The 23,969-nt window shown below is 36.0% G+C and overlaps 2 protein-coding genes across 3 annotated transcripts in view; one reads left to right on the top strand and one right to left on the bottom strand.

Annotated features, from left to right (window-relative positions):
• The first annotated feature begins 473 nt into the window (after positions 1-473).
• her3 (hairy-related 3) lies at positions 474-1,703 on the top strand. Its single transcript, XM_026268825.1, has 4 exons — positions 474-604; positions 748-845; positions 936-1,017; positions 1,096-1,703. The coding sequence occupies exons 1-4, from the start codon at positions 556-558 to the stop codon at positions 1,554-1,556; spliced, it is 690 nt and encodes a 229-aa protein (XP_026124610.1). The 5' UTR covers positions 474-555; the 3' UTR covers positions 1,557-1,703.
• A 3,324-nt stretch (positions 1,704-5,027) lies between these two features.
• gpr153 (G protein-coupled receptor 153) overlaps positions 5,028-23,969 on the bottom strand; it is a 35,646-nt gene continuing 16,704 nt past the window's right edge. Inside the window, exons 3-7 of one of the 2 annotated variants that reach the window (XM_026270629.1) lie at positions 15,357-15,789; positions 11,408-11,597; positions 10,037-10,066; positions 7,597-7,616; positions 5,028-7,343 (exon numbers count right to left, since the gene is read on the bottom strand). In XM_026270629.1, coding sequence (XP_026126414.1) covers positions 6,579-7,343; positions 7,597-7,616; positions 10,037-10,066; positions 11,408-11,597; positions 15,357-15,789 — 1,438 coding nt within the window. In that variant the 3' untranslated portion in view covers positions 5,028-6,578. Of the gene's footprint in view, positions 7,344-7,596; positions 7,617-9,360; positions 9,546-10,036; positions 10,067-11,407; positions 11,598-15,356; positions 15,790-23,969 lie in introns of both variants that reach the window. The other variant, XM_026270628.1, reaches the window with a different exon arrangement.

Here is a 23,969-nt window from a genome sequence, read left to right as displayed (position 1 = left end):
GTCAAGTCACCTTTATTTATATAGCGCTTTAAAGAAAATACATTGCGTCAAAGCATCTGAACAACATTCATTAGGAAAAGTGTGTCAATAATGCAAAATGACAGTTAAAGGCAGTTCATCACTGAATTGAGTGATGTCATCTCTGTTCAGTTAAATGGTGTCTGTGCATTTGTTTGCAATCAAGTCAACGATATCGCTGTAGATATTACGCAAATATACGACCAACTAATACATTTGTTATTATTATTTTATTTTGTATTTTTCTTCATACTGTGTGAATTAGAAGTCTCATAGTTATAAAAGAGGGTAGCAACCAAGGGCAATCCTAAACTCCTTTTTGAGAACAAAAGCACAGCCGGGAAAGCATCTTCATGCTGATTGGGTGTCTAGCAGAAACTAAATGGATGCTCTTTTTGCGCGCCAATGATGTGAGCAGTGCATTGAAATGTTAAGTGAGTCTCTCTTTATAAAGCAGGATACTAGAGAAAATCCCTTCAGTCTATCACAAGGAAGTTGGAAAATTCATCTGGGTATCTAAGCGAGCATTTGAGGACAATGGCTGCAGCATCAGAGAGAGTAACTGCGAAAACTCAGAGCGTTAAAAAAGGTGATTACAGTTACAAGTTAAACGATTTTTTTTTTCAAATAATAATAATATATATATATATATATATATATATATATATATAACTTCTTTATCAGCGTGTTTTGATTGCATTTTAAATAAAACAAACAATTTTGTCTTTTAGGTGTCCAAACCACTGATGGAGAAGAAAAGAAGAGCACGTATCAATAAATGTTTGAATCAATTGAAAAGTCTCCTGGAGAGTGTCTGTTCGAACAATGTAAGAAAATTAAATAGATTTAAAAATGTATTCAAATTCTTACATCAGATATATGTCCAAAAACCAACTGGTATATTTTATATTATTCAGATCCGCAAGCGAAAACTGGAAAAGGCTGATATTTTGGAGCTGACGGTAAAACATCTGATGCATCTGCAAAACACCAAAAGAGGTTTGTGTTTTATTAAGATTTTAACAATTATTATTCGTTACATTTTCAACACATAAATATTGATTTCTCTAAACCCAGGAATGCCCACAGTTTGTGACTCTGCTGAATATCACGCTGGCTACAGAAGTTGTCTGGCCACTGTCAGTCATTATCTCGCATCGGATGCTGACAGAGATTCCCGCTCCACCATGCTGACACATCTTAGGAGCGGTTCTAACCTAGTTCCTGATTTCAGTACCGCGGAGAGCGACACTGCCCGGATCCCTGGCTCAACATGTACTCTTCGTCATTCAAACAAAGCTCCGCTTCAAACAGACGCTCCATATCCAAACTTGCAGCAAACTTCAGACAGATATTTCTTCTATATGCCGAAGAGGACTGAGATTTGTGATACGGACAAAATATCATTTAACACACAGGCTGGAACAAGTGAATCCAAGAAGCTCAAAACTACACACATCAGTCTTAAAAATACAAAGGCTGACGAGTGCTGCAATTTTTCTGAAGCCTTGAAACAGAATTATTGGCGGCCTTGGTAAATCTGAAGAATTTCAAATGTCACTGTTTTAACACTTAGACTTTTTGAAGTAGCTCTAATTTTGCTTCTCATGCACTGTATATGTAGATCCTATTTTGTAATAAATGATGACAAATGTTTATTTTAATAATAAAAGATTACAATGTTGGATTGAATTTGCTTATTACGTAACAGGACACGTGTGTATGACTAAATGTAGACGCCAGTTGCTGCGGAGATCGAATTTAATGTCTGTTATTTTGTAATGGAATTAAATATTTAGAATGCACCGGATGGTAATGTTATACAATCATTCTATATGAAAAGTAAACTTTTTAAGACACGCTTACCCTCGAATGTATGCTGTTCAAAATGTGAATGCTGAATGTTGGCCACCATACTTTCCAAAATCCAACACATCGATCTCATTGAAAAAAATAAAATAAAATAAATAAATAAACGGTTTCCAAACACACATATACTTTTTGGTAAGAATAGCTTGGGATATTCATTTAAAATAATAATATAATAATAATAATAATAATAATAATAATAATAATAATAATAATAATAATATATTTTCTGAACATATTTAATTGTACTTGGTCGGTCCAATCGACGTGAAAAAGCAGTGTTGCCTGAAAAAAACAAACAAACAGTAAAATAATTTTATCGTATGCGTTTGAAGACGTTATGGTGAGTGGTGGGAGGTGTCAACACAGAAAATGCATAAATAGTATGCTACATAAAAAAAAAAAAAATCGTGTTATTGATACGTAAAAATCTAATTTGGCGTGCATATAATACGCTGTCTGAGTCATAATATATGAAATTTGATGGCGTGCATATGATACGCATCTACCCCACAACTCTATTCCTACCCATTGAGTAGGAAATACAAGTTTTTGTTTTTATTTGGAGTACTTATACATGAGATTGTTTGGGCGAACGGGTTTCTAGCGATGCTTTGAGATGTATAGCAACCAAAGGTTTAATTAGGACCACGGGACACACCGCATAGCTCAGCTGAGCAACGTTTCTGCTGCGTTAGCAAGTCCAATGGAGACCTTAAACTAAAACCCTCCACAATGCAGTTGTAGTGGTTTCGATGATTCTTCACAAGTGAAAAAATTCAAGGTCATGTTGCTGAAGACGACGATTCTCATGATGTAGCAAAAATGTTAAATAGCAATATGTTTGGTTTCTATTGATGTTTTATCTGTTTTAATCACATTTAATCTGAGCAATTATTTTAGGAAATAAATAGAAACATTTGCTAATTTAGTTATGACACAAAATGTGAAATATTAAACAGTGGCAAGATTGCCCCTACTGGAATAAATTGGTCAGTGGGGTCATCTGTGGTAAGGAACCCCTGTGATGATTATACTAATCTTATATTTTATTTAAAATTTTATTTTGACAATTCACTTGAATAATTGAATAGCCAATGATGGACAAAGCAGAATCCCTAAAAAGATTCAAATGAAAGGTCAAATTATTCTATGACTTAAACAAAGAAAAATATTTATATGTTTAATTGACCATATTTTAACTGAAGACATTTCATAATAGCAACACTATGAATGCAAATGTAATTAACTTTCATTAACCTACTGGTTTTAATGAACGAGACAATGCCTAGTTTACAGAAATACTGAACAATAATCCTAATGAATCACATAAGTATTATATTTATAATTAATAACACTAGTAACAAGATGCCACATGCCTTTCTGAGCCAATTCTGGGGGGGAGACAAAAACAATAATACACAAGACCACTATTTTTCAGAGACACAAAATTAGATCACTAACCACAAAACAATTTGTACTGACTAAATCTCAAAAATGAAAAATAGTATCGCCCTTCATCAAATGAGATGAGATTTTGTGCCATCGATGCTCAAGAAAAAAAAAATTAGGGGCTGGGTAACATATAGAAATTATTTTTGATGTCAACAGCAAGGACAAGACACTCTCATTAATTTTTGTTAGTATTTTAAGATTTTGCAAATTGGTGCTTGTGGCACCCTGAGTGTTAGGTTTGGGGTGCATCTGATTTTTGTCAGATTGTACAAATTCATATTAAAATGCAAATCTGTATACTACTTAAAATTTCATAACCTTTCTGTTTTCTGCAATATTCAAGACAGACGGGACAAAAGACAAAATCAGAAAAAATGATTCAGGACTTGGAATGGAGATTTTCACAAAAGTATTTGCAGTTTATGCATCACCCGCTCAGTCAATACACATACACAGCAGATCCAACTATAAAAACAAAATATAATGATCACAAAACCACGCATATAATGTTGTAGCAAAGAAATCCATTTGAAATTAATAAAGTGACTCACCTTTCATCACTGAAATGATTCAGTTTATTTCATCTTGCATGACAGCGTCCCAGCCTTAGCAAGACCATATTGGAGGATGAACCTGTTTTAATCATTGATTAGTTTATATATTATACTGTGGGGAACACAATTTTTAATCATGTCACCTGTTTTGGGGTCTAACGATTTCAGCCTATGGAGAATTTGATTAAGCCATTGAAGATTTGATAAACAAGGCACATAGGGCTTATTATAGCATAAGAAAATATAACTGTTAATAACAAATTGGCACCTAATCAATTTTAAAGTCTCTGTTACAAATAAATAAATAAATTGCAGATGAAGAACCTACCCTTAAACTAACCCCACTTATTTTACCAGGTATTACTAAATTTTCTTTGGTAGGTACACTGTAAGTACACGTGCAACCAGAATGTATTCAGCTCAGATGTGGGTGTGTGTGTGTGTGTGTGTGTGTGTGTGTGTTTGTGTGTGGGCTTGTTATATAATTTGTGTGTGTGTGTATAGCATATTTATTGCTTAATGTTTGGCAAAATTGTGTTAATCTACAGATTTATACCATTAAGCACAGTCATGCTCATTTGAACTGAATTGCATTGCATTGAAAGAGAGAGAGATAATCTGAACAACAAAACATCAGTAATCAAAAAGAGATAAAAATGTTTAAATTTGTTCACTTAGAAAATTTTAACACACTCATTTCTATGAGTGCATCGGCACAACACAGACAAAGTAATTTTAAAGCTTCATTAAATTGCATTTTATAATATAAGCTTGTATGAAACCGAACAGGTCTGGTTGCATTCCTAATTAAATGATTTACAATACCCACTGCACTACTGCAATAGTGATAAGCATGTTCTCACCATGAATTTATAGGCTCAAATGTGTGCATCAAAATGGCTTATGTTTCAGTGCTACATATCATTCTAGACAAATGTGTAATATCTCATATGTACGTGGTTATATAAAACAAGGTTTAGGCTATTTCAAGTTGATCTTAGTTAATGTATATTCCATTGGGTACCATTTTTTTTTAAAGCATTCATTTTAAAGCCATCTCAACTACGATGTAGAACATGACTATCTTCAAAAGCTAATGAGAAACAGTTTAAGGGGTAAAAAAAAACCTTGTACAACCATCTGTATAGGAGGAGGAAGACTCTTGTTGATGCCCTAACTGTGTATTACACTAAGGGGCAATCTGCAGGTTCCCACATGAAATATGAAAAATGTCAGAGTGGATCCCATGTGAAGCTGCCTAGGTATCAAGCACCATTTGATATTTCAACACCAATATCTGGCTGTATGAAATGTACAAAAGTGCTTTCGGGCAGCAAGCACAGATATATGTACAGTATATATATACACACACACACACATATAAATTAACCAGAACAAATCATTTAAAAAGCTGATGTCTTGGGATACATGTATAAAATATGTTCATATACAACATAAAATAATACAGCAAATATCCAATTGCAATTCAGTGGTTATGCCTACAGTAACAAATCAAACTGCATCAGCTTTCAAAAGGTCCTATTCTCCACATGATAAAAGATTATGTCACTTATTTTGTAAAAAGACCATGTTGACTGCAGTCTATGGGTGTTTTTAAATATTGTTACTTTTCATATCATATTTTTTTTTACGGGCTACCAGACAAATAAGACTGTAATCATGAGAATAACAATGCATCAGATATACATTTTCAATCATCACAAAGCACTTAACACAAACTCATTTAAAACATATCTGTGAAAAGAAACATTTTAGCCTACTGGCAAACATGACTGGATCTTCAAAGAGAACCTTGTGCTTCAAAAAATATGAATTCAAATGATATAACAAAATAGATTTTCAGTTTACTTGAAAAAAAAAAATTAAGAACATGCCACATCATCAGAAACAACAAAAACACATTTAAAGAGTTAAAGCTCTGTGAGCTAAAATGTTGTAAAGAAACGTTATTTTATGTTCTTACGTCAATCTTACTACTCACCTTTTCCAAAACCAAGATGACTTTTGCAATTTTATTAAATGAAGGGAATAAACTAACTGAAAAATCTGCAAAATAAGCTGTTTGGTCAAATATTAATCCCCCTATATTGCTGCCTCTTCCTCCACGCTTTCAGACATGGGCAATTTGGCCAAAAAATAAGGAAAAATATCATTTGTTTGGCTAATATTAAACGTCAAAGACATATTTAAACATAAAAGTATGTTGTAAATTGTAAAAGTATTTTTGAACTCCCAGCCCTATACACACACACACATAAAGTAATTGAATGGCCCCTAATTCTTTAGTCAAGAAAGGCAGTATTTTGACGAGAACACTAAATTCTCACTGAAACGTAAAAGCTGAACTCTATCATGGGCCTCAGTAAAATGCTCACGTTTATGAGCAGAAGGCCTAGTGCTCATTTTAAACCATAAGTGTTGAGTTCAGGACACTTACTTGCTGCTCAGCTTCCCTTGCCTTGAAGGCCCTCTAACCCCGTGAATCCGGCCTGGTTTCAGCAACACATAAAAAACCAACGATGGTGTCGTTATGCCATTTCCAATCCATCACACTTCAAAAAAAATCACAGTTCCTAGTTAACAAAAACATTCCACTTAGTCAAAGTTTTAACACTAATAAGCATATCAGGGACTACTTGAAAATACTCATAAAACTGTCGCTTAGTTTGTGGATCCCATGGATGTCATATAGCCTGACGATGCAGATTGTGAGCTTATAAAACTATTAGAGCTTTCTTTGCTTTCCCCTTTTGGCAGGTGCCTCTGGTCCACCCAAGCAGATGCATCTACCTGTCCTTTCCTAACACTTAAAGAAGACTGCTCCCCTGTCCGTGCACCTGGTCCCAATGGAACAAGCACTGATGCACGCTTGTGCTCAGAGTGTCCCTTGATGCCTGAGCCTTCGCCAACACTACCGTCCCTCGCCTTTCTCTGCAGATCCTGAGGGATCTCGCCTGGCGTGACTGCTTTGCTGTGCTCAGAGCAGCGTCTCAATGCTTGGGGCTCGCGCTCAAAATGCGTGAGCGGGAAATGTGGCAACAAAACAACGTGCTGCTCAAAGGTCTCTGGAACCAGAGAGATCGCAGAGGCTCGCCGCGGGCTTCTCATTGGACTAGCCAGTGGCGTCTCGTCAATGAAGTTAATCACTTCATCGCGGCTAAAGCACTTGAAATCATCCTCATAACGCTCGACTCGTGGAATCTGCTTGAGCAAATGCATGTCCTCTGACCGCCTCCTTTTGCGGTGTGGGTGGCTCTCCTCGTGGTAAGGCGCTGGGCTGCTCCGACGTCTCTCGTGGCGCGGCGAGTTGTATTGCGGGATGCCTATGATGTCCTCTGTGGAGCCCCAGCGATGCAGGTAAGACGGGATCTGACCGGTGGTCCACATGTCGGTTTCGTCGTGGGAGTATCTTCTTGTAGGGGGCACCTGGAGTAACACACAGACAAGTGAACCAGGACATTTCTAAAAGCTAAATTCCGTCTCAAACTAAGAACCTCAAAGCTTTTGCATCTTTTATAATTCCAGAATCAATGGAATCTTTTGAACTATAATGGCAACACAGGCCTATTTTCACTTTAAAGTATTAAATATTCATATATCTGCTTTTTAATAGGGGTAAAATGAAGTTAATATCATTTTGCTTAGTTTAAAATCACTCATTCTACAAACAGATACTCACATTCCACATTGTTCTGAGAACTACACAGGAAAGACATAAAATGAGTTTTTAGTATTTAAAATAACTTAAAGTACACTATCCAAAGCATACAGCACAAGCCTAGCATGAAAGCAACTGTATTGGTTAATGCAGGAATGAGACAGCCTTTGAGAAGCCCTATATGCAGTATGAGGACTGACTGATAGGTGTACTATACTCTGGCCAGTAGAGGGAAGCAAAGCATCATTTAAGCAATGGCATTCTGTTTTTGTAACCATAGATCAACTAATACACAAGCATAATTATATATTATATTATGCTACAGGATTGAAGTTAAAACTTAAACATTTTTACGATTTGGCCTTATTTAAGACTTGTTACTCAACTGATTTAAATTATAATGACTACTTTATAAATGCGTGACATTTTGCTTTAAATGCCAATTGATTAAATATTATTGTTTGACAGCATTAAATATTATATAAACCTGAATGGCTTGACAGCAAAAACAATATTAGCTTATACTTCCCAGTTATTGTGGCATTCTAGTACTGGTGATGATGATGACGCAAAACACTGGTGAAATTGAAAAAGAACATTGTTTCTACAGAAATAGTATTTTAAAAAGTGAATAATCTTCTGTAGCAGACACATCAGCTTCGAGTTCTTTATCAATACGCATCAGTGTTTTTTTTTTTTTTTTTTTTTTTTTTTTTTTTTTTGCAGAATGTCTTTGGAAAAAAATCTAACACACACAATGTTCAGTAAACTTTGAAGAGAACTTCAAAAGTTGTTTCGTGCAATGTATATAGCAATAAAATCAGCAATGGAAAGCAGTCAAGCACTGCAGATTGCCTAACAGAGCTTTGGGAAGTGTTCAGCATACACATTTATGGCATATTCTCCACATTTAACCTCCAAGTCCAAATTTTCATTCCAGACAGGTTTATTTTTAATAGCTGGTCAATTATTTACACACAGAGAAAAATGTATTATATGTAAAAGGTCAATGAAAGTTACATGTGGAGGTTACATTTGAGTGCTTATGGGCAGTATGTGAAGTTAATTATTTGAATGTAAAAAGGTTAAAAGTTTGAAGTGAAGCATTGCACAGCTCTAAAACCTACTGGCAGCTTGTTAAGTGAATTCTTAATCACCTTTTAAGCTTTTTTAGTACTATTTCCTAGTGGAAGTGGTTCATTAAATCCAATTTATTTTTATTTTCTTAATTCTTTTTACATTCAAAAGATCAATCTAAATTTGGATTTTGCCATGAAGGTATAAACTCCAACACAGATCACACATCAGCTATGCCTCTACAACTAATATACAACTAACAAAATGAATGTCATAGTATCAGTATCAAGGGGATTTTTACATCATGATTAGTTACTGAGGATGGTTTTCGTTCAGACTAGTCATTTGCAATGACTTCAAGCTTTTAACTTTAAAATATAATCTGAAAAAGCATCAGTGGCACTCGTCACATGAGCCCTGCAACAGTAGAAAAAACTGCATAAAAAATACCAAGATACTACTGGGGTGAAGAAAAGTGCTTGTTAGATCATATATATAAAAAAAGAAAAGAAAAAAAAAGATATATACATATATAATCCACACAAAACAAAAGTCTCCGATTTCAATATCTAATAGGTCACACAAAAGGAATTTAAAATTCCAGTAGAAGTAATGTTTTTTTTTTTTGTAAAAAAAATACTGAGGTTGAGGGCCATTGCAGCATGCACATTTTATTTAGAAATAAACAAAATTAAAGTGGAAATATACCTGCAAATAGTGCATTCTATCTTCCTGAAGCTCCCTCAATGGATAACCCTGGGGGCCCCCCCTTTCTAAGGTTGAGAATTCGTACTTGGCAATACGGTCTACCGTCATGATATCAGCAGCAGAGCTATAGTCAAACGGTCTGTCAAATATTAAGTCCGGATGAATGCCTCCATCCTGGCTGTTTTCTGCAAATGCAGAAAGCATATATATGTATCAGGATTAAAAATCAGTGTGCTCAAAATACACAGACAGACAGACAGACAGACGAATAGGTAAAAAAAAAAAAAAATAATAATAATAATAATTCCATTTTATAAATTTAAGTGGCTGCGTTAGAATTTGGGGTTCTAAAAAACTGCTTCATGTGAAATCATAAGGATCCACTGAAGGGTCTCGACTGACTGTCTCTGTTTGCTAATAGATTGCAGCTTGAATAAACTGTCATTTAAACATATTCCCTAAAATATGTTTTTGGGCAAAAGATTGTTTGAGGGTTTTTTTGTTTTTTGTATTTTTTTTTTTCAGTACAAAATCAGTTGTAGGGCAACGTTTAATGCTGATCGTAAGGCAAAATGGGGACATACAGCAGGATGATAGATGAGATTAGCTATTAGCACAGGCAGCTTAGCATGCGTTTGAGTGAGACGTAAGTACAAGAAGCAACCCTTATACATACAACTGAGTTGAGTTACACAAGGCAAACCGTCTGGAAAGAAGCAGAGCACTGGTAAAATTAAGATCACAGAATCCATTTTTGGCACAAATTCCTTATGACTGCAAACGTAGATATGGGAAAGTGCCGAACAGCAGAAGGGGAAATGAAATACCGCTAACAGCGAAGTCACACACTTAACACCTACATTCATCAATGCATACTGACAGCCTCAGTTCACTAATAGTCTGTGATGAAGCATATCAATTATACAATTATCATGTGACCTCTGGTTATTTTGATCCAGAAAACCCCTTGTTTATTATATTTTTACACTGGTTTTTACGTTTTAATATTATCTACAGTATAAAAATGGCAATGTTACTATATATTGCAACCAAAATACCATTGTTTCTGTCAAAGTACTGTTGTTATTTTTGTAAAATCACAGTAATGTAATATTGGATCTTTTTTTTTGATGGTAGCAGCGGCTGATACAAAGTTACAAGTTTTGTTGTAGTAACAATGCTTGTTGTAATGCCGGTATTTTGGCCATTGGTCCTGCAAATCCGGAGGGGGCCGTTTGTCACATGTCCAAGGAGTAGTGACATCATGCAACTCTCTGACACTTTACTTGAGAGTAGAGCAACTTTGCAGCAAAACCTCTGAGATATAGAGATACTGAGATACTTTGATTAAAATAATATTTATCAATCTCAAAATGAAGGTCACATGATAAATCCAATGACTGGAATCATCATTGGTTGACCTAGTTGATTCAAGTTTCTCCCCCAAACTCGGCAGTAATGGATGTGTTAAATAAATAAATAAACATTATAATATATTACTTTATAATAGATAAAATAAAATGATAACATAGGGCTGGGAGTTCAATGATAAGGGTTCCATTTGTTAACTATATTTATTGCATTAATTAACAACAAACAATACATTTGTTACAGTATTTATTAATCTTTGTTTGTGTTAGCTGTTCGTTGTTTGTCCATGTTAGCACAGGTCCATAAGTTAAAGTACCATTAACAGATACAAAGTTTGATTATAATAATATATTATTAAATCCTGTAATCAACATTAAGTAATATTAATAAATGCTTTATAGTATTTTTCATTGTTAACTTTTGTTTACTTTTCTCTGTAATTTTACATTTTATTCCAAAATAGTAATCTCCCAATATCTTGCTGAGTGAATTTATGTGACAACAAATTAATACTAGAATTTACAAATATGTATTGCTGTATACTGTGTATTGTCATATATATTATTTAAAAATAAACACTGGTGTTGCAGGATGTAAGTAATATAATACTATGTTGTTTTGAACATAGCATTGCTTTCTCTTTGAAACATGCTTAAGGGAGCTCAGAGGTCCTTACCTTCGTCCACTTCATCATTGGACATGATGGCCACACATTTCTCCCAGACCATCTTGACGTCTGCCCTGTAGCGGTCACAAGCCCACAGGAACATGGGGAGCAGGATTGATTGAGCTATGGAGCACCAGAGGACACACAGGACCATCCAGCTGTAGGAGCGGTCGAATTTCAGGCTGGCAAAGCTCACCACCTATAATGAAGCACTGCGATTATTTATGTTCAGAAGCAAATTCAAATGGAAACACATTTCCTCTGATAATATACAGTGGTGGCCAAAATTATTAAAACACTAGCATTTTCACCAGCTAAAAAGTAGTTTTAACCAGTCAATTATTTATCAAGTGTGTCCTAGTTTATTCTTAACAGTTAAAAAAAAAAAAACTTCAAATGCTAAATTTGCTAATATATCAGAATTGGATTGCCTTCGACTTTGGCCTCAATTCAAAAGGCACCATTATAAATCAACCTCTTAAGTTTGATATATATGAAGAATGCACAACTGATGTATCTAAAAAAGCAATATGGTGATGTATTTACGCTTTTACTACTTCATCAGACTAAAGAAATGGCACTCCAGCACATATGGTATGCCATTCTGAAGATTTTAAATATTAACTTTTTGTGCAAGCCAGGATATATAAATACACCCCTATGTATGTTAGGTTTATGAACTTTCTGTTCACTTATTTGGGCACCTTCCTCCTTGTTTTGGTTAATTGGTTATTCCCCACCTGTCTCCAGTTCCCTCATTACCTTCTGTGTGCTTAAATACCCTGTTTAGTTCTTCTTTGTCTGTGATTGTATGTGCATGTTAACCAGAGATAGTATTGTGAATGTCTATTGTAACCTATTGTGAAGTTAATGTGGTGTTGTGTATAGTCAACTCCTCATTTTGATCACTATCCTCCTCGAGCACTTTGTCTTACGTTTAGAACACACCTAATTTGTAACAGAATCACGGACCAAACAGTATAGTTTATTTAGCGGCGTTTTTTCTTTCTTTTTGTTTTTTTATTGTTTCCCCTCTCCTGGAATGGCCATCCCAGCAGTCTGTCTCCTATGCCTGGAGCAACTGGACCATCCGCTGGAGGACCATACCAGGGACCTTCTCGATCTGGTGTGCCTTACCCACTTCCCCGACCGCTCGCTCTCCAACTTTTTCTTCAACGGCCTGAGCGAGCAGAGTAAGGCACGCTTACCAGCGAATGGTCCCCGAGAGGATTTCGCCGCTTTTGTGGAGTGAGTGCTGGAGAAAAATGGATCTTCATGGACCATCAGCACCGCCGAAGAGGATATCTCCAGCCCCGCTCCCGACCCAGAGACCAACCAGCCACCATCAAGCTGCACAGAGCCAGAGCCCACCGCAGCCGCAGAGCCCGAGCCAATCACCACCAGGGTGCAGGACCTCGAGAGCGCGACTGAGCTGGTGTGTGAGCCTGCAACACCGTGCGTCGTGGGAGTCTTAGTGGAGATCAAGGGCATGGAGGAAAGCCCTGCCCACACTTCCACGACTGAGGGTGAGCTGTATTCGGTCTCGGGAAATATGGAGCAACTTATGGATCTAATGGACTGGTCTATGGAGGTAATTCCTGAATCCCCTCTTTCCGCTGGTTCCGCCCAGCCCTGAATTTTCTGTTTCTCCGCTGGTTCCGCCCAGCCCTGAATTTTCTGTTTCTCCACTGGTTCCGCCCAGCCCTGAATTTTCTGTTTCTCCACTGGTTCCGCCCAGCCCTGAATTTCCTGTGTCTCAGCTGGTTACGCCCAGCTCTGAATTTTCTGTGTCTCCTGTATTCCCTCCCAGCCTCCCTCTCCCACCTCCTCCTTGACCTGCCAGTTCCCCTGCTCCACTTCCGCTGGTTCCGTCCAGCCCTGATCCTCCTGTGTTTCCTCCCATCCTCCCTCTCTCTCCTCCTCCTAGACCAGTCAGTTCCTCGACGTCATCTCTGCTGGTGCCAGTCTGTCCCGCAGCTCATCCCCAGTCCGCGCCATCTGGGCGCGATGGCTCTGGCCTCACCTCGTCACTCCATCCCTGCGGTTCTGTCAGGCTCCTCCTTCCCTCTGGTTCCACCTCCATCCTCAGTCACTCCGGCTCCACAGCGGTCTTCCAGGACCCCGCCTCCGCCTTGGTCGCCTGAGCCTTCTGCTCCACCTAGGCCCTCTGGATCGTCGACGTCACCCTGGATCTCCGTCCTGGCTGGTCTCTGGAGGACCATCTGGCTCCTCCCTGGCTCCTCCCTCCATCCACTCCGCCCTGGTCCCTACCTCCATGCTCCCTCTTCACCTGCTCCTTGTCTGCTCCTCACCCGCCTCCAGAACCCCCACCCTCCCTCCACTGGTATTCCTCTTGCAGTGCGAGGACGCACCTTTCCGGGAGAGGGCAAACTGTTACGTTTATGAAATTTCTGTTCGCTTATTTGTTCACCTTCCTCCTTGTTTTGGTTAATTGGTTATTCCCCACCTGTCTCCAGTTCCCTCAATACCTTCTGTGGCTTAAATACCCTGTCTGTTTAGTTCTTCTTCGTCCGTGATTGTATGTGCATGTTAACCAGAGATAGTATTGTGAATGTCTATTGTAACCTATTGTGAAGTTAATGTGGTGTTGTGTATAGTTTGTATTCTCCATTGTCATCCAGTAAACTCCTCATTTTGATCACTATCTTTCTCGAGCACTTTGTCTTACGTTTAGCACACACCTAATTTGTAACAATGTAATAACCATGATACTGTAGGGCACAGTTTAGAGACCTCTCCACAGAACTTCTCCTACTTTGAATGGCTTTCCACATATATTCTTCCACCATTAGTTCACGACTGGCTTTTCTGCCAAAATTAACTTTGCAGAAGGAAATAATGAGCTTTCCCCATTGCACCTTAAAACATACTAAAACGTCTTCTTTGCAAAAAGAGGTAAAAGATTTCAGTAAGATGTCTCTTGTCACCAGTTTATGTCTATCAGCAAGGTTTAAAGTAACCACATTACTGGTGCATCCAAGAAAACTGATTCACCTACAGGAAATGCAAATTACATGCTTATACTAAGATGGCTATTTACAGATTAAAAAATTCCTAATTACAATGCAGATGAGGGAGACACCTGCTGGTGAAAAGGCTGGATTGAATGCATGAAAATAACTGCAGATAACAATGAAATAAAAAGAATAAATAAATAGCATAGCAAACCCATTCCAACACAAGAAAAACATACAAACTCCATGCATGAAGGCTTCAGGTGTATGAAGGTGTAGAAGCATTCACTTGTTTCTTGTTTCATGTGTGGGATGAGATGCCTGAGAATTTAACAACCTGCTTGTGTTCCTTCTTGTGACGTATCTACAGTGCTAGGTTTACCAAGCCTCCTTTTGAACCACTTCAGTCAGCTTCTGATATAATTCTGACTCTCAAGTCAGTCTTGTTGTTGATGTTTACATCCCTTAAAGGTCCTCTTCTTCGTGATTCCGTGTTTTAAACTTTAGTTAGTGTGTAATGTTGTTGTTTGAGTATAAATAATATCTGTAAAATAAATTCTAAAGCTCAAAGTTTAATGCCAAGCGAGATATTTGATTTAACAGGATTCGCCTACAAAAAACGACCTGTCTGTGTTTTTAAGCAAAATCTGAACACATCACAACAAACCATAAAAATGGAAACCACACTTTTGATGTTGTATACAAGTGTATGTTTTGTGTCAGTTTACCTATTCTGTCATGTCTGCAAAACCAGTTGAAACTTAAAAAAGGGGGCTTTTATGACTGAGTTTGAAACAGATTGCACTGAGTTTTCTAAATGACACATATGTTGTTAGATCATTACAATCAATAGCACTCTTTTCATATATAGAACTCAAAAAGTCAGTATCCTTCATAAGTCAATCAAGGCAACTTCACAAGTCATATTCCTTTGCAAAGATAAACACCTTACTCTGTTCTCTTAAATGAAAGCGAGCACTCACCAGTATGGGGAATCCAGTTAGAAAGTCGTATATGAAGACTATTCCACTGATCAGATAGGTGATCTGCAGCGATGTCTTAACAGGCTCTGAGCCGTCAATGGATGAACGCCTCTTGCCCTGGGCATCCTCCACTACAATGGTGGGCACGTTAAATTTGTTCTTGTCCACGTTTTGACCCATCTGGATGGAAAAGGTCTGGAAGAGAGCAATTCCAATACAGATGACACCCATCACCACACTCCCGCTGATCAGCAGCAGGAAGCAGACACCGAAGCCCAAGCCGATTTCAGTCACAATGAAGCGACAGTTATCGTGGGTGTAAAAGCGCTCTGTGGTATCATGCCAGCCCACAGCGGGCAAAGTGGACAGAATGAATGACACCATCCAGATGCCCATGACCGTATGGACAGCCTGCTTTTTGGTGTTACTCAACCTGTTAGAAGATAAAAGAGATTGATGATTATAATGCTAATAATACAAAAATATATCATAACATCACTGAGCTAAAAAGACATTTCGGTTCTTGCCATATTAATGATACAAAAGATTTTACTGAGGATGGTTGTAAAAACAGGATGGACATTCACCATCAGTTAGAAACCATTTACAGGGTTGAAATAAACATCAAACGATATTCAACACCACTGACTGTACCACACGTTTCATGTTTAACTTCACCCTGCCCCAGTGGCGTAGCCAGGGGAGGGGCCATGGGGGCAAAACTGATTGGCCCCCCAGTGTGCCCCCACCCTTCTACTTGTCTGTCACTCACAAATTCAAATCATAATCTTTCAGTTTAGTAAATAACTCATGATTGCGTCGTGATGCTTCTCAACGAGGACCAAGAATAGCGAGCTGCTGTTTTCCAGCAACAACAAAAAAGCACACGATAATCGATATTTTATATAGCTTATGTTTTTCGATTAGCCAGTTGTTGCAGTGCAAGAAGTGTTTGGTACTAACGTTAACGTCTTTCAGTGTTAGACCAGGTTCGATGACGATGTTATCTCCTAGAACAAACCAAGATGCTAATCATTATATTTACTATGCTCGTCTGATGCTGAATGTAAAAGGGGTTTACTGCGTTACGATTTACTCATTTTTCGGGCCAAACGCGCCAATATAGGCAAAAACACAATTTAAAGCAATGGTTTAAAAAAAAAGTATAATTGCAATTCTAATAAAGTCATTATTGAATCATGCAGTCGATTAGCAACTTTTTTTCACTTAAGTGAGGTGACGAAACTAATCGTATGATGTTTATCTAACGCTCCACACTTGAGACTTTTTTTTTTTTACAGTGTATGGGTGAGACACATGCAAAAACATCGTTTTTTTTTTTTTACTGGTCATTTTTGAGATTTGGGGCTGTTTGTTTTCAATAACATGTCTTCTTTCAGACTTGTGGTGAAAAAAAGTCCAAAATACACATATAGCTCTATATTTTACTACACCTTTAGTCTATTTGCGTCTGTAGATTTCTCATAAATTCAGTTGGTGTTCTAAATCACCATGGTGCTCCGCGATTGCTGTCTGCACCCTGGAAAGCTCTCTCTCTAAAATGAATTGTATGTAATTTCTATAACCTGATTTTTACTTGCTATATAATATATTGTAGTTTTCTTGAATTTTGTGTCAAAGTAAATAAAATAAGTCTCAAATTCGGTGTGTACTGTGTGTTCACAGAAGTTATTGACAAAACGTCATTTGATGACACCCAGAAACATTCTCAAATAAAAAAATCATACATAAATATTTAATGCATGATTAAATAGCAAAATAAATAACTAATACTAAAATAACACTGGACTAATTACAGCTATTCTAAACTGTTTCTATAGGATCCACATATTTTACATGTTAAACTAAATTTACCTTTTTGAACAAGTAGCTATCTAATAAAGTATGGATATATGATATTTTTAAATCAATATGCTCAAGATTAATTAGCCTTGACATAAGTAGATTTTGTTTATTCATCAATGCAAATTTACTGCAACTGCTGCTATGCAAATTGAATGGGATGTGGATAATAAACAAAAACAATTTATTATATTAAATTTATATTAGTTATATTAATTCATTAATTGTGTATTTATTTCTATGAATTATTAATGTTATTCTGCATTCATATAAATAAGGCTAAAATATATATTATATAAGGCTATTATAAATAAATTATATTATTATTATTATTATTATTTGTGAGTTGTACACTATTCATACATTGGACTCTTTTATTTATTACAGTTTTTCTTTCACTTTTGTAAAGTGAAAAGTTAATACACATTGTATTTAATTGTTTTGATTTAGATCAGTGAATAACTGCTATTGAAATATAATAGGGTATCATTGTTTATTACTGATTTTAAAGGTTACTGAACTCTTGAAATGATTTGGATATACAGTTCAAACAACACAAGATTGGCCCCTCTGTATTAATTCGTGGCTCCTCTTGTGCCCCCCTGTTGAAAAAATCCTAGAATCGCCCCTGCCCTGCCCACTGTTATGTTATTAAACTCGTGTATTTACCACCACAGCAACCTTTCCATTTACCATTACATATTTACACTGTGGGGAAATTCTATCAATGTTTTAGATACTGTAAATATTGTAAGACTGAGTTACAGAGGTTAAAACTAAAAGTGTTACAATCATCTCCCCTATGTAACATCAAGATCCAGTCAAATCCTCATTTATGGAATCAAGTTCCACTGTATTTTTATTTTTATCTCAGAAATGTCACATTACAGAAGTAAAATAAGTTGTTGATAATATTATGTTTACTTTAAGCTAACTTTACGCTTAGAGCACAGCTGTGATTAGAAATTTCCTTGACTGAATAACATAAGACTAGATGGTTAAATGTGGAGTGCTATCTGAAGTACTGTTAATTTCTAAAAATAAATTTTTTCATAGTGTTCTGTCAGCAAAGAGGAATAATGATTTTTTTGCCCATAGGACACAAAAAGTTCCAGTCGTTATTAACATTTATTTTTTAATTTATTTAAAGCTGCAGTCGGTAACTTTTGACGCTCTAGTGGTTAATAAACAGAACTGCTTGCGTTTTGTAGAAGAACATTGTAGCCGGAGCTACTTCTCTCTGTTTATGTCTATGAAGAATCACAAAGGTACTGGGTTACTCCGCCGCGGTACCCCCGAAGCAATCTAAAATAGTCCGAATATAAACACTTATTATAGGTGCACCCTAGTGATTCAGGACAAGCTAAAAACACGGTTTGGAAAATGGATTTGTGGTGTACTCGCTTATTATATACATTTTTCTACATTTTGAACACAAGCAAAGTTACGGACCGCAGCTCTGATTGGTTGTTTCTTACCAGGAGCGGATGACTTTCTGCAAATGGCAATAGGAGCACTGGGAGGAGCCAGAGGAGCTTGATTTTTTCACAGATTATCTGTCTCATATTCTACTGTCAGGACATAATGACAGGTTTAACAAATATGTAAAAAATATATTTTTACAAAAGTTACCTACTGCAGCTTTAATAGTGAATGCAAATGTCATTATACTGTATGTCAGCTAGTTTAATAAATATTTTCCCTCAAAAAGAGCCACATAAAAATAAATAAATAAATAAAATTCACAATCATAATTCTCATAATTCACAATTCTTTTATGAGTGTTTTTTTTTACTCAGCCATGAAATGCAAGAAAAAATAAATAAATTGTGTGCACGATTTACTAATTAATTCCCTCAATATACCAAAACATTCACACAATTACTATTTAGTTCCCTCAATTTGCTAATTCATTCCCTTTATATGCTAAATCATGTGCACAATTTATAAATTGAGGGAACAAAATAGTAAATTGTGCACACAATTTAGCCTACTATTTTTTTCCCTGCATGCCATGTGTGGGGCTCCTCACTTTTTAGTCTACAAAATGCTATAACTTAAATTTTTGAAGTATCGTTTTATTTTTTTATTTTTTTAAACCGGGGGTCAAGGTTTTAGCATGGGGCCACAGTAAATGTCATACTGCACCATTACCTATGAGAAATAATTAGTGTGACTGAGAGTATAACTAACACAGAAGAACATTAAAAGGTTTTTGGAGAGTTTAAGTTTAGAACAAAATATACTTTGTGGAGTCCTCTGTAACCAAGGGCCCAATAAAATAACCAAAGGCCCCTGGGCTACAGAATTACAGTACACACAGTACAATATAATTTCTCCATAAATGGTTGCAAAGATGATGGACATATGAAGATAGTTGCTTGAACTACCATTAACAACTGAGTAAAACGTGAGGCTACTACGTAGGTCAGAGTTTAACTTAATAACATCTAAAACATACACAAAATAACACTGCCTAGTGGCTCTAAAATAATGTGGGAGAATAGCATACTCCCTGAAAGAGTATCTGTAAGATGCTATTATTAAACTACGGAGCCCCGCACATGACATGCAAGAAAAAATAAATAAATTGTGTGTACGATTTACTAATTCGTTCCCTCAATGTACTAAAACGTGCACACGAATACTGTTGCATTCCCTCGATTTACTATTTCGTTCACTCGATTTATAAATTGTGTGAATGATTTACTAATTTGTTCCCTCAATTTGCTAAATCGTGCGCACAATTTAGCAAATCAAGGGAAGGCAATAGTCAATCGTGCACAAAATTTATTTATTAATAACACAATTTAGCATATATTTTTCCTGAATGTCATGTGCGGGGCTCCATATTAAACAGACTGAAATTAAATTAACATTAGCTATTCATGATACAGAAAAACTTCCTCTTACACGCTTTATCATCTCTGCTCCCAAAGGCCACACCAATTCTATTTTTATGGAAAATAACTTTTTTTTATCTTTCACTTTAAATTTGACTCAAAACTCTTTAAAAGTCCCAATGATATCTGTAAAATTGGCACCAGATGGCACCATTGCTCTCTCTCTCTCTCTCTCTCTCTCTCTCTCTCTCTCTCTCTCTCTCTCACACACACACACACACACACACACACACACATACACACAAAACATTAATGGATGCCAAAAAATTACTCTATAATTCTATTAAACACTAACAGATATCTCAACATCTCAGCATCTTCACTTATTTCTAACTAGATTGACTTTCTTTCATACAAAAGTTCTCATTGACAATAAACAGATGTTTAGATGTTAATGTTTTATTACAGTTTCTGTTTGGCAATTGTCGCTGACAATCATTTTACCATTTTTCTCATCAGGAAATATCTGTGAAAAAGTTTTTTTGTTTGTTTTTTATTTTGCATTTAATTTAAATGTATATATTTTGCTTTATTTTTATGTTTTTTGCTGTTGTTGTTGATGATGTTTTAAACATTACAGTCATTTCTATTGGCTTGTCTAGATATATCTCGCATTCTGAGCTCTCATTCTGCCATTTCTAGCAGCTTTGTAATGTTGAGAGGTATTCCTTTCTCCGGCGATGACAGAATGTATTGATGAAGCTTGCCTCCACTGATTACTGAATGTGTTTGGCAGGGGAAGAACTGCAGGAACTTCCTTTGAGTAAGCAAAATTGTTGATGTCAGAATAAATGAGTGTCTGGATCTGTTGACACAGGTCCACAGTTCCTTTGGGAGTTTTATTTGCAACAACATAAAAAATTGTAATATGAATTTCTACTCAAAAAGTGTCCAAAAGAGTTGTTAATACAATAAAAATCTAATATCATAGCCTAAGATGCAAATGTAACTGAAATTAGTCCAGCTTAAATGCATGTAAAGTATTTAGGTACAGCTGGTTCAGTATGCCACAAATGTTGAAGAAAACCCTGAAAAAGTATCAATTCACTTAAAATGGTTTATGGTTTCTATGCCACCAAATGGCATTGTTCAAACAGACATCACCTTTATGGGACATGAACACATCATTAAAGGGATACATTAAAGGGAAATGAAAATCTGTATTAACCTGAATTGAATGTTTTTTCTAATTAGTTTTTAATAAATTGATTTGACTACTGTGCATTTTCAACAATACAGACATTAGTTATGTGGTTACTGCAACCCATCCATTCCAGATGTATACTAACTGCTTTTCCCAAAGACTTATAGTATAGTTATAGTAGCTGGAAAGTATTGATGGTGAAACAGATGTATTGTTGTAGATCGGGGTGCCTAACCCTGTTGCTGGAGATCTACCTTCCTGCAGAGACCAGCTTCAACCTTGATCAAACACAACTGAACCAACTTATTAGGATCTAAAGAAGCATTTGATAATTAGAGACAGGTTAAGAAATAGGGTTTCTAAATTAAATCATATTAAAAAAAGGGAATATTATAAGCAAAAAATTAGGTCTGCAGCTGGTGATTCCAAGAAAATATGGAAAACACTGAATGAAATAATGTGTAGGAAGACAAATAATTATCAAGGGTGTGTGGAAAATGAAGGTCAGTTTATTACTAAACCATTAGAGATAGCTAATTATTTTAACACCTTTTTTAACGATAAGGTGAACAATTTAAGATCTAGCATGTATGGCAATGATGTTCAATCAGCCTGTAGTCCTATTTCTAAAATAATGAAAAATAAATTATGCAGTTTTAATTTTAGGTCTGTTGATCAAACTACTGTAGAAGAGATGTTGCTTTCAATTCCAGATGATAAACCTTGTGGAGCTGATCAGTTAGATGGAAAATTGCTAAAAATGGTAGCTAGACAGCTTTCTCAACCGATCTGTCATATTTATAATAGGTGTTTGATTGGTGGCAAATATCCAAATCTTTGGAAAGAATCTAAAATTATTCCATTACTTAAAAAGGGAAAAACAGACTTTTTAGGTTCTAATTGCAGACCAATTAGCATACTTCCAATTTTGAGTAAGCTTTTAGAGAAGATTACCTTCAAGCAAATTTTACAATATTTTAGTACAAATGGATTACTTGCCAATGCTCAACATGCCTATCGACCAGGACACTCCACAAGTACTGCTATTATACATATGACAGATGAATGGTTAGCATGTCTAGATAATAAGAAACTGGTTGGTGCTGTTTTAATTGATTTTACAGCAGCCTTTGATGTCATTGACCATGATATTCTTATGGCTAAACTAAAATGTTATGGTTTTTCATTGACAGCCCTTAATTGGATGGGAAGCTATCTTTCTAATAGAAAACAGAGAGTGTTTTATAATGGATCTTTTTCAGATGCTAAAAATACTTATTGTGGTGTTCCACAAGGAAGTTGCTTAGGTCCTTTATTGTTTTCTATTTTTATAAATGATTTACCATATGTTGTTAATAATGCTAATATAGTTATGTATGCAGATGACTCTACAATGTTTTCTGCAGCACATTCTTCAGCTGAACTAAAGAAAAATTTGAGTGATGAGCTTTTAACAATTTCTAAATGGGTTCAAATTAACAAATTAATTTTAAATATAGAAAAAACTAAATGCATAATTTTTAGCCAAAAATACAATATTTCTAGGGCTGCAGATTTGAATTTATTTATTGATGGGACGCCAGTGGAACAAGTAACAGATGTTACTTTGTTGGGCGTGATACTTGACAATACATTGTCCTGGTCCAAACATATAGATCATATAGTAAGCAGCATGGGTAAAGGTATAGCAGTAGCCAGGAAATGTTCTGCATTTATTTCGTCTTTGGTTTTAAAAGATGTGGTGCAGTCAATAGTTTTATCGCATCTTGAGTACTGCCCTATAATATGGTCAAGTGCATCAGAAAAGCACTTAAAAAAACTTCAGATTGTTCAGAATAGAGCAGCTAGGTTGGTGCTCCATTATCAATTTCAGGCCAGTGTTGCTGATATGCATAGAAAATTATCATGGCTTTTAGTGAAGGACAAATTACATTTACGAGTGTTGGTATATTTTTATAAGGTAATCAAGTATCACACACCATGTTTTTTCTTTGAAAAGCTTGTATATGTTGGTTTTAGACACGATCATAAAACACGTCAAGTGAGTAAGTCTCAACTGTTTTTACCATGTCCACAATCAAATTTGCTGAAAAAGACTGTATTTTATCGTGGCTCTGCTGCTTGGAATGTTGTTCCTATAAATATACGTAAAAGTAATTCAACACATGTGTTTAAAAGAAATTGTGTAAACATGTTGTTAAAGGTATAGACGTACTTCTGCTTGTGCTGCTACTATTAATATGTATGGGTATAGTTTTGTGATGTGACTGGATTAGCAATTGTATTTTTGTTATTATTTTATTTGTTTGAATGATTTTTTTGTATTGTGCAACTCTGTGGACCCCAGGAAGATTAGCAACCACTTTGTGGAAGCTAATGGGGATCCAAATTAACAATAAACAATAAACAATAAACAGGTGAGTTTGATCAAGTTTGGAACTGAATTCTGCAGCAAGGTAGATCAGGGTTGTGCACCCCGTTTGTAGATTAACAGGCCTAGTGAGGGATTTTTGGGGTCTAAAGGTGCTTTTTTCACTACACAGTACCAGCTCGACTCGCCTTGACTCAACTCGTCTTTTTTTGGTTTTCCACTGTGTAAAAGTTGTACCTGTACTTTCCTTCCAGATACTTTTATTGTACCACCTCTGGCGAGGTTCTGAGCGAGCTGAGGTGAACTGAGGTGATACTAAAATGTGATGTGAA

This window comes from Carassius auratus, chromosome 8 (assembly GCF_003368295.1).
Source record: "Carassius auratus strain Wakin chromosome 8, ASM336829v1, whole genome shotgun sequence".
Lineage (NCBI taxonomy): Eukaryota > Metazoa > Chordata > Actinopteri > Cypriniformes > Cyprinidae > Carassius > Carassius auratus.
This window is presented reverse-complemented; position numbering and strand designations above follow the sequence as displayed.

Coding starts and splice junctions, on each gene's coding strand:
- her3 (XM_026268825.1), top strand. CDS start 556: ATGGCTGCAGCATCAGAGAGAGTAACTGCGAAAACTCAGAGCGTTAAA. Junction 846..935: donor AGAGTGTCTGTTCGAACAAT/GTAAGAAAATTA, acceptor TATATTATTCAG/ATCCGCAAGCGAAAACTGGA. Junction 1,018..1,095: donor TCTGCAAAACACCAAAAGAG/GTTTGTGTTTTA, acceptor CTCTAAACCCAG/GAATGCCCACAGTTTGTGAC.